The 12,014-nt window shown below is 44.8% G+C and overlaps 1 protein-coding gene across 1 annotated transcript in view; it reads left to right on the top strand.

The window, feature by feature from the left end:
• Positions 1–5,793: 5,793 nt before the first annotated feature.
• The window catches only part of SLC6A2 (solute carrier family 6 member 2), a 1,123,441-nt gene continuing 1,117,220 nt past the window's right edge, over positions 5,794–12,014 (top strand). Inside the window, exons 1-2 of the mRNA XM_085639971.1 lie at positions 5,794–6,220; positions 7,021–7,478. Coding sequence (XP_085496097.1) covers positions 7,154–7,478 — 325 coding nt within the window. The 5' untranslated portion in view covers positions 5,794–6,220; positions 7,021–7,153. The remainder of the gene's footprint in view (positions 6,221–7,020; positions 7,479–12,014) is intronic.

Here is a 12,014-nt window from a genome sequence, read left to right as displayed (position 1 = left end):
AAGGACAGGGAGCTAAACTGTGTCTAAGGCTTCTCTAAACAGGACCGTTTTGAGCTGCTTCCTGAACAGAAGGAGTGCGGGTTCTTTGCAGAAATGTTCTGGAGAAAGAAAGACTGGAATGCATTGCAGTCAATGTGCGCGGCTACCGATTTCCGCTCAGACTTCTGGCTGAGTTCTTTCTATATTCTGAAATTCTCTTTCTGTTTGTTTGCCGCGGCTGTAATTCTTGTCTCATAATACTCGGCTTTCCCTGTCATAATAGATTTTTTATACGAGGTAAGTAGGGTTTTGTAAATTATCAGCTCGGCTGGGTCATATACTTTACACCACCGTCTCTCGGCTTGGCGGAGTTTTTCCTTCCCTGTAGTTCCTCTGATTCCCTCACTCCCCGTCCTACACTTACAGCACCACCCCAAAACCGTAGCAGTTGAGCACGATCTTCACTGGGAGTGGTGAAGGGTATAACAAAACCATGGAACCCTAAGGACTGGTAACTTACCGCCACTCTTTCTCTCTCTTTCCGAGCATCCTGGGGAGCAACCATCCTGGGGAAGGAGGCAACGGCGAGAGAAGCGGAACCACCATCCTGTCATCCTGATAGTCTACCACCTCGTCATATATATATCTCAAACTTTAAATAAAACAACTTTCACCATTGAGAAACCTATACGGCCTCCTAGCTTTCATTTCCACCCATCCCTCCGACATAGACATAGGAACATGGGACACACCAATTAAAACTTAATGCACAGACAGCCTGTCTGTAAAGGAAAAATATTAAGAACAATGAGTATTGCTGTGAAAAGCATAACAACAAACAATAGTGCATGAGGAAGCATTACGTCAAGTTATCCCGAGATCCATGAGCTCTCCTTTATATAGATAAATTAACTTTTTTAGGTCCACCGGATTATCAAATGGTGATGTAAGATTCTTGAAATTGACAATGAAAAGACAAGTGTAATTTGAAAACTCATAGATCTTAAGGCCATGAGTAAATCAAGGAATTCAAGTCAAGTCAAAAAAACTTTATTTCGGACAAAATGTTCTAGAAAGTGCATACACATAAGTAAAAACAATAAAGATATACATACAGTTTCAAATTTAGAAAATCATCGAATCGTTGAGTCATAAAATTTGGACAGAGGTAACACGATTTTTGTTAGAGAGTTCATGGACAATAAATATATAAATTAGACTAAAAAGCATTTTTCAATAAAAATAGGGGAAAAAAAGGAATCCTATGTTTAAAACTAATGCATGAATGATGAATAAAAGAAATACAATTACAGCATAGAATTGCACAATCAAGTTGCATTTTGGGATCTCAGATAAGCCCTTCTGGTGCATCATGCCAATCAAGGAATTACTTTTGTCTGTTAACTGTTGATTTAGCAACATCTTGGGAGAAGTAAATCTTCTGACCCGGCGATAGCATTTGCTTCTGTTGTATGGCACCTGAAAGAATCTTCATAGATCTGAATATTGCAGAAAATACATGATAGTACCTCTTGTTTGAGCAGAGATTTTGTTGATGTAGGAGATCCAACAAGATTAGCTCTCTGTATGTTAAGGACTGGACTATCCTTTGGGCTGACAATTTCAGGCAAACTAAGTTGAAGCAGATCCTATCCATTCCTTCTGAATCCTCTGAAATGCCATAAATGCTCAGATTGTTATGCCTGCTACCATTTTCTAACTCTTCAATGTTTTTTTTTAGCAGAAGAATTTATTTTGGCAATCAGTCCACCTTAGCCACTACATCTTGAACATCACTGATCCTTTGTTCTTCTTCCACGATTCTTGATTCCAAAGTAGACCACTTCTCATTCATTCTATGATTAGTGGTGTTTATCACAACAACAACAATGTTTTTAAAAAGTTTTATTTTGCCTATTAAGTCTTCCAAAGTGAAGTTAGTGGAGATTTAGTTGGAGAAATTGGAACCTTTTTTTCTCATTTATTAACATTGCCAGTCTGTTCTTTATGAGAGGTGACCATAGTGGTAGGGGATGCAAACATGTTCAGACAAGACAACAGGTGATCCATATTTATAAATATTTAGCCAATTTACTCTATTGTGAATAGAGTGGGACTGTCAGTTCTTCTTCCTGTTCACAACAAGGTTGATTTAATTCGACCTTATGAAGACAAGGCAAATTGATAGAAGGAAAGTCAGAAAGGTAATCTAGTTGCCATCAAAAATATGGAATTGCAAATATATCCAGTAGAGATCAACACAAGTGTAGTTGGTTGTTTACAGTCCTAAATCCCCAAATTAAAGTTAAATAACTCAATTTCTAAATCAATCTGCCACTGGTGCTCACACTCTTATTGTAGAATGGACCCTCCAAAGGCATATATCAGGAAAGAAATGTTCTTCCCTTCAGTGACAAGTGTGGCAGTAATTGCACACTTGATCCTCACAGAGTCATGAAATGGTGGCTGCGGCGGCCCACCGTGAGGAGCGACATCATATACTAGTACGTTTATGAAGAGACCAGTAGTAGCTGCCAAGCTCTGGAACGCTCTTCCCTCCGACATCCGTGCTGTGGAAGATTTAACCAGGTTCAGAGGTGTCATTAAAACGTTTCTTTTTAATAAAATTAATTAACCCGCTGCATTCTGTGTTGTTGTGTTCACCTTTCCTGGCGCCAGGACGCCCCTTGGCTGGGGCAGCTGTGCACGGTACAAAAATCAGTAACATAACATAACATAACATAAAAAGGTCTAAAAACTTACCATACCACTCCTCTACATATACGGTACCTCCGCAGCCTGTCTAATGCTTCAGGGAGGCCAATAAGCCTCCAAAACTCCACCTAAATATCCTGGGAATGGGGAGACCTAAACCCGGTGGACCTCTTGGTTGCACACTGACCACACAATTCTATCACATTTATTTTAAAAAATCAATTTCACTAACCATGTCTTGATGAACAGAAGCTTAACAGCTATACTCCCCCTATCTCACTCCACCACTGTAAAATATTTAGGTTTTACCATTGACATTACTTTAACACTATTGTCTCACATCAACAGACTTTTACAATCTGCCAAATTCTACTTGGACAAGCTCAACACGTACGCCCCTTATACCTGCTCATTGAATGAAGACAGCAGTTCACGCTCTAATGATATCTAGCCTGGCTTTTGGTAACACCATTCTGGCTATTCGCCAATACTCACTCATCCTGATCAAAACTATTCTTCACTCCTCTCCAGGACAAAACTTGACCATATTAACCTAACCCTATGTCGAGATACGTACAGTGGAAGACCCCATATCTATTTTGAACTCTGTGCCATAAGTACATGGCTCATGATTTCTAAAATCCACTTTATTTAGGCAAGCTTCACACTGTCTCTAGTGAACAGTGGGAGTAAGGAACAAAGACCATTGCATCTGTAAACCCCCTAAATTCAAAGCATCCCTAGCTCTGGAGTACTTTCACTGGTGCGGCACCACATTTGAGCTCCCTTTCTTCACTGCAAATATTCCAACCAAACTTATATTATATCTTCACCTAAATTACATTAGATTTATAAGTCCTCCTTTCCACTTTTTTTCTTGCATGGCTCAAGTCCCTCCCTGCTTTTTGACTACAATATTAGAAATTCTGTTTATTTTTAAGTGTCAAACACGTTAATAATGCTTAGGTGCAGCTGTGTAGTAAAGGAAACGAGTAAATAAAGTATTTTGGTTGCTCAATGGGTGCATGTGATTTATTATGATACCTAGAATGATGTGTGCAAGCCAACTTCTATTGTTAATTTTCTCTTTGTTCTTTCTTTCACACTATATTCAGTCAAGTTGCTCTTTTAAACTAATTTGACATGTTTTATGATGAAGTTAAACAACGTATAAAATAAACATTGCCATTGAAATATATTATTAAAAGAGACATTAGAATGATCACAATCTTTGTTTTTGGTGTATCCGCTTAAAAACGAATTCCTGCATGTGCCACATAAGCCACCGTTTGCATCATAATTTGTAGATATCAACAAAAGGTTCCGCAGCTCATAACAATCGCCACTAAACAAATCATTGCTCACGGCGCCACGCCTGAAGTGCCAGGCCCTTTGCAAAGTTTAGCCTCGCACCCTTTCAGTGTTGATTGCTGTAGTGAGGTGTTACATTGGCACCGAAGAGGTGAAAGTTTACCCGGACAGTAATAACGTGCGTTGAAACGAGAAAATACTCAAATACTACGACAGAATGGGCCGCATTATGCGCATAATTTGCCTTCTATCGGTGCATAACTGCGTCAGCGCTGCCAAATAAGTTGGTCCTCTACTGGGCATTACCCTGATTATAGGGACTTTGTTTTCTTGGACTCCAATGATGCCAAGAGGCTTAAGACACACGCAGGTGTCAATTACGCGCCCTCAGGTTTCCCGTTGAGTGCAGCAGCCCGGAGGCCACGTGTAGCCGTAGATGGGCTTTTCTCCCCTCACCTGTTGCACCCCTTGAACCGATAGTGAAGACCCCACCTCCAGATCACAAGTAATCAGCAGTTGTGACTCTGGGGAGGTGCCTGGCAGCCCCTGACTTGACTGTTTAGGCAAGGGGTCTTGGGGGTGAATAGGAATCGCAATACTGGCCGCGGTAGAGGCATGGTTGGCGTGCCTCTCGGTGCAGGTTTTTGTGAAGTACAAGCAGATTTTATTTCAGACTCGTGCTCAGTGGTGATTTATCGAACAGCCGCGCTCCTTGGGGAATTGTTTTGTGTTTTAGACTGGGACGGAGGGGCTTCTTCGAGCTCTCCTGTTTTATGCAGTTCTCAGACTTTTGTATATGATTTTGAAAAATATGACAGTGCACAACTGCCTTACACCTGTACTATCCCCACAGGTGTCCTGCAAGCAGTGTTAGATAGGTGTGTACACCATGGTGCGTGTATGTATGTGTGTTTGTATGTGTGAGTTGTGCGTTTGCTCTGTGTACATGGTGTAGTATGTCTGTGGCGTATGTCGTGTTTGCGCGCAGTGTGCGTGTTGTGTATTGTGTTGCGGGTGGGTACAGTGGATTTGCAGCACGTGTCCGAGCTTTGTCTGTGCAATGCGCGTTTGTGGTATGCAGAGTATGCGTTTGCATGTTTAGGTTTCTGTGTTTGTGATGAATGTGTAGTTTGTGTGATTCGTGGTGCAGTGTAGAATACGTGTGTGACTAACATTTAGTGTATATGCATGTGTTTTCTACATATAACGTCTATTCGCAGTATATATAACGTGTACTGTCCATGTTTAGTTCATGTGCGGAGACCGGATGTGTTTAATTGTCATGTGTTGCAATGTGTGTTTGTGGTATGTACGTGAACATATGATGTGTGGAGGATGCGTAAAGTGCGTACGAATGTATGTGAGAGGGAAACCCCCAGTTCATCCGTACTTTGTCTGCGGTGTACAATCTTTGTGTGGTGAATAAGCGCAGCATGTTGCGCGTACTCCCTGTGAGCTCGCTTTGCGCGCGCGTCTATGTTTTTACCGGTGCTGCTGGCCCTTTATTGAAAAACAGGTGATATAATGACTCAAAGTGTACCGTAAAGTGCAGTGGCCGCCACAGGCGTTGCGCCTGTTCAATGCATTGTGCCCCTGTGACAGGGAGCCGAACGCTGTCCCTCCCCATTAAGGGTGAAAGCGTCCAGCCAGGACCCTTCATTAAGTCAGGTTAGCTGTAATTCAATTGCACGCTTGTACCTTTAGGGGGGCATACTTAACATTCTCCAGATTGCCCACTATTTCCCATTTAAAAGAAAGTACATAGCCAAAATCTAGACAGACAGAGAACTACTTCTGCTGCTGCTCCTTTCGGAGACACAGGGTCCCCTGCGCCCCCTCCACCAGCAGCACCCGTCCTGGAGGCTGCGTGGGCGCCGTAGAGGGATCTGCGGCGTCACATCTTGTCTTCGTTCTGCAGAGGGACCATTCAGAGCGCACGAAAGTGTGGAGGGTTTACGACTCTGGGGATCACGTGCAGTGAGCGAAGCCTGGTTTAAAAGCAACTCTCTCTTCCACGGCCATCGGCGGAGCTTATCACCGAAGTGCAGGGGTCGGGGGACACTTCAAGAGCCCAGATCGGAGGCACGCACAGGACGCGCTCCAGGGACCGAACCCAGAATCTGAGCACCTGTCCGTGAAGTGGCAGCACGCGGGGTCCAGGGATACAAGCCGCTCAAGAGATCCAGCGGGCGGGGATCTCTCTGAACCGTACCAGGTAAGCAACCAGAACTGTAGTATGGCATGGGTCGGGTCACGGTGGGCTTCAAAGGGACCCTGACATGCCCGTTTGAGTGCGCACCCTTAGTGGCCGGGGACAAGGAAGGGTTAGGTATAACATCTGAGTATACACTTAGTCTACTGTGCAGGCATGGCTCTTCTAATGAAACACTACCCTGCACGGAAGTCTTTGAGACTTTGTGTGCATATATGATCGTTATATGACAGCATACCTGCAGAGATTGGAAAGCCGCGCCTGTGCCTCGGAATGTGAGTAGATGAGACAACCGCGCGCTGCGTTTGAAAGGGCACGCACGTGCGCGCGAGGCTCTGATGAGCTGCGAAGTGTACAGGTGCGCACTACGTTCTAAGTGCGCGCCTGTACCGCTGAGCTCTCCCGAGGAGGGAAAGTTTCTCCTGTGAGCGCCGAGGTTTGAGGGCGCGCTTGTGGGCGCTGTGGTTTGCTGAGCTTTTGAAGGTGCGTCTGTTCGCGCTACGGACTGCTGGATTTCGTGAGAGGGGTGATTGTGGCGAAATTGCTTGCTCATGTTCCTGGAGAGCGTTTCCCTCTGTGTGCTCTCTTGGAGACTACCTATCCCGGGCAACCCAGCTTCCCCTATGTGTGGTGCCGGCCTCCCTTCTCTGTCTTCTATAGACCACGAATGTAGGATTCCCAGGCAAGCGTGGCCCTGGGCTCTGCATGCTTCAGGTGACAGGGCTGCCTGCCTCCTCAGCTGAGCTCACGCGCTGCCAGTGCCTGTTGCTGCTTCATGTGTGTCTTGGGTTTTCTTTCCGCAGTTGAGGCGCGAGGAAGGCAAGAAACAGAAGCGACACTCCTATGCCTCCCGCCCGGCCAGCGTCCACCGCGGTCTCCTGGGTCCCACGCCGTTAGAGCGGACTGGCCAGGAGTTTGCTGCCCGTACGTATCTGGATGAGAAAAGTCAGGATGACCAAGCAGGGACAGACGGAGCACAAACTCTCGGCGGTGGCCCCCTTCAAGGAGGGACCGGCCGAGAAGAAGGACGTGGAGCTCATTCTGGTGAAGGAGCAGAACGGCGTGCAGTACACCAGCAGCACCCTCCTGGCGGGGACCTCGGCCTCCTCACCCCGCTATACCGCGGCCCCCTCCAGCCCCGGGGAGCCTCCCAGGGAGACCTGGGGCAAGAAGATCGACTTCCTGCTCTCCGTCATCGGCTTCTCAGTGGATCTTGCCAACGTCTGGAGGTTCCCCTACCTCTGCTACAAGAACGGAGGAGGTAAGAGTAGCCTCGAAACCTCTGTGATTTCCAGTATCAGGGTAAACATACACAATGTGTAACTTAAAAAAGAAATCTCTAAAAAAGTTGTTAGTAAAGAAATGTATCGTCCCGACAGACGAAGCCGTCCACATAGTGAATCTGAGATATATTACTAAATATTGATGCCTCAGAAGGGTAGGTGCAAAGTCATTATTAAACACTGGTGCCTCTGAAAGGGTAGGGGCACAGTCACTCAGTCCCGTGTCACGCAAGGCTGCTGGGCTGGGGTTGAGTCCGTTGCGTGGCAAGCTGAGCCTGGCACGCAGGCAGTGATGGGTTAAGGACTGTTATGCCCAGCCAGTCACACATATGGCAGTCAGTCATCAGCACTTCAACCAGCCTGCCAGTCAGAATCCAGGTTCATACTGTCCCGTGTTTAGGACTGAACTCCGCTTTGAATCTCACACTGATCTGCCGCCAGAAAGCTCCAGTATTTGTCTGTGTAACACTTTAAGACTGAGGTAGTTGGCTAAAAATTGCTTTGAGAACTATGGCTGGCATCCTTTTTAAAAACTTTAGGACTCGTCTCTGTGCACGTTCTATTTCAGCAGGTGTGGGACGGGGTAGATGCTGCTACCACGACATCTCACCTGAAAGGTGTCTCAGCTGTCTGCAAGACGATACTTGTTGTGTCTCGCCAGGCACCAATATTGCATGAACAAACGTGAGGCGCGGTGCGTACTATTGTGTATGGGTTTGGGAGGTGTAACTTTAACTCATAGAATATCTAGAATAACGTAACCACTGTTTTGGCAATCGTTAATTAAATACCAAACACGAAGGGCATAGCTACCCAGTTTGTATACAGCTGGATGTGCAGCCGGGTGGAGCCGTTTCTATATCACTGGATGTGCAGTTGGGTGGTACAGTCTGTCAATATACCACTGTATGTGCGGGTGGGAGGTACTGTATATTGGTACATCACTGGCTAGGCATCTGTGCTGTACAGTTTGCCAGTGTGTTGCTGGATGTCCATCTGTGCTGTAGAGTTTGCCGGTGTGTTGCTGGATGTGCATCTATGCTGTACAGTCGGTTGGTTTATCACTAAATGTGTAACTGGGTGACACCGTCTGTCGGTATACCACTAGATGGTATAGTATGTCGGAATACCAGTCGATGTGGATGGTGCAGTCCAGTCGTCCTGTATATTGCTGGATGTGCAGCTGTCTAGTACAGTATACCAGTATACCACTGGATATGCATTTGGGTGGTACAGTCCGCCAGTATGTAATTAGACGTGCAACTGAGAGGTAGATTGTGCTGTTGCATCACTGGATGTGCAGCTGGCTGGTACAGACTGCTGGTGTATCACTAAATGTGCCGCAGCTGGGTAGCAAGGTCTGGGGGCATCCCACTGGTTTTGCAGTTTGATGGTCGAGACTGCCAGGATAACACTGGATGTGCAGCTGGGTGGTACAGTGTGCCGGTATATCACTGGATGTGCAGCTGGGTGGTATAGTATGCTGGTATATCACTGGATGTGCAGTTGGGTGGTATAGTATGCCAGTATATCACTGTATGTGCAGCTGGGTGGTACAGTATGCATGTATATCACTGCACGTGCAGCTGGGTGATATCGTATGCCGGTATATCACTGCACGTGCAGCTGGGTGATATCGTATGCCGGTATATCACTGGATGGGCAGCTGGGTGGTATAGTATGCCAGTATCTCACTGGATGTGCAGCTGGGTGGTACAGTCTGATGTGTGGTGCGGTCTGATTGTGTATGACAGCGCCCCCGGAAGACAACAAGGACCATAATTCAGGCGCTGAGAAGGTGCTCAGATGTTACACCGTATTCATACTGAAGACGCCGCGTGGCAGCGGGATGATGGATAGCTTAAAAAGGATCCCAGCCTGCGCATCTATTTATATGTTGTTGTGGCTGTTGCTTGGTAACAAAAGCTAATGTTTAGGCTCCTGACATATTTTATTCATGAAAACTTTGCTTCAATGACAAGACTTACTTCTTTTGGGCGGCATATTTCCCTGCGTGAAAAACACCGGTTGCGCCCTTAGTCATGTGTACACACAGGCACCGTCCAGGTTTCAGTGCCCAGAGCTTGAACTGAACACAGCGGCTACGCCCAGAAGACAGCGGCCCGATGCCTCCCTGCCTCTGCACCGGATCTCCATCGGTGCCCGCAGTAGCTACACTTCCCTGGGCCGGGGATGCTGCGAGCAGAGGCGCAGTGTTATCAATTACATTTGGCAAAGACACAGAAATAATACGTTCTGGTCAATAGTACAGACGACGCCAAAGGGTAGAACTGAGTTTAAGTCAGTGCTTGAAATGGGCAGGGACTGTCCGGTACGGAGTACCTGCACTTCTTTAATTTGGAAGGGAGAATACCGGCACTTCTATTGTTCAATTTAAAGCACTGATTTAAGTCATGGGCTCAGCGCAGTGCTGCTGGGTGGCAGTCAGAGCGCTCAGATTTGGCAAATAAATGCAAGAAGGCAAACCTGATTCTCAGAGGATCACACAATTTGGCCACTTTGGAAGCTAGGATCAGGGCTCGAGTTAGTGCATCTTTCTCTCACTGTGGTCTTGTGTTCATTGTTTATTCCTCTTTCAAGCATTACATGGAAACACTTTAATCGGAGAAAATATTTAAGAACTATGTTACAACAGTCGTCGTTGGAACTCTTGCATGAATTAATGGAAGGCAGAGTTTCACCAACTTATCTTGTCTCGTACAACACTCTACCAAGGGTTTTAGGACTGCAAATACAGTACATACAATATTTGAGAAACATACCTCAAAACAACTATTAGCAAATTCAAAGTTAGAATCTTACTACTATTCTTTCAAGTTGAAGAATTCTAGTACCACATATGTAACAATAACGTAGGCACCAGCAACGTGTTGGAAAGTATAACACGCTTATTTTTTAAGATCTATATAAACCCCAAGCCACAAACAGAAACATAAAACTTTTAGCAGAGAGTGTTCTAGGTGAAGGGCTTGTAGCTTAGTAGAAAAATTCACTTCTCTATTCTTCTTGCCCACTTCTGTTGTAATTAATTGTAAAAGGAAATTTGAAATTTAGTAATGGGCGAAAATGTGCATTTTCTCCTGTGAAATCCCATGCAAAATCACAAAATTATGGTGAATTATGTTTTCAGACCTCAATGGGGATTTTACAACATCTTGTGTGACTTATATCAAACGGCAATCACGTAAAAAAAACGGCTTGCCAAATACTGTCTGGAGAATGGTTTAAGCAGTGAAGTTCTCTCGCCAAGACATTTGCAGTGCAAGCCAGTCTTCCACTGGGAACGTGTAAGAATTGTTTATGCAAGGTGTGCATTCGCTTAATAAAGTAATTCAGAATTATGTAATAAGTAATTTCAAGAACTTTTGCTATTTTCCTTTAAAATAAAATTCTGAATTTTTGCAAGTTTTACCAGCATAATTAAAAGTTCGCCCATGCTTAATGTGAATTAATTTCATTAGCTGTAAGGTACACACAGTAACCAGAACAGGCCATTCCCACATTCCAGTATTGAGCATATGAAGGACTTTACACCAGTAGGATTTTAAATACTGGAGACAGCCAGATATCATTTGGCTGTAGCAAGTCTACTGGCTCCGTAACTAAGATACATTAGCAATCCTGAGAACTAGGATTCTTGGGCAGTATCTCAAAATGAGTATGGAAGTTCCAAAGTTTGCACCTACTTTCTAGCAATCATACAATGTACAAGTAGATTGGCTTCATATCACTGGCACAGGTGCCATCCATACATAATCTTGTAGCCAACCTCACTAAAATGCACATGCTATGAAGAAGACATGGCAATGATTTGGAGCCTACTCGGGCTGGACTGTATATTTGGGGACGCATGGAAACTTCCTGGTTCTTGGACAGTTAAGGGCTTCCTTTCATGGTTGGTTTGTGTGGTGAAACCTAATTTCATCCAATCTTGAAACAGCACACACTTTTCTTAAGGGCACATAAATAATTTGCTTGTGCTGCAACACAATGATTCTGGTTAAAGTGCTGACACTGAAGTATCAGTTCTTAATGTACAAAAAATATAATGCAGTGACTCTTGCTCTGGAGTCCACAGCAGCTTGCACCACCCATAGCCCCTTCTAATCCTGTCAGTTACAGTTCCAACACAACTACTGACTATCACACTCTTACAAGTGTGCCAATTCAGACTATTACAGGATCCCAAAGCTATAAGAATGACTTTGCTGGCAGGTATTCGACATTTCTAATGTATATTAATAAACAAATATTGTTGTGCTCATATCTAACTTAGATAAAGAGCACCACCATGTGTCAGACTGTCATAAGTGCTTGTGGTAAAATGTAAGATACAGGGCCGAGCACCAGAAACCACCAGCTCAAATTGAGCACTATGATGTATTGAAATATGCCCTGAGGTTCTCTTCAGGACTTCCTATACAAGCTGTGGTGTTTTAGCTAATGTATTTGCAAATTTGCAATAAAATGATTACATTCACTGCAATGAAAAA

Source organism: Triturus cristatus, chromosome 12 (genome assembly GCF_964204655.1).
Source record: "Triturus cristatus chromosome 12, aTriCri1.1, whole genome shotgun sequence".
In the NCBI taxonomy this organism is placed as follows: domain Eukaryota; kingdom Metazoa; phylum Chordata; class Amphibia; order Caudata; family Salamandridae; genus Triturus; species Triturus cristatus.
The sequence above is the reverse complement of the archived record's forward strand: the minus strand, read 5'-3'. Positions and strand labels throughout refer to the sequence as shown.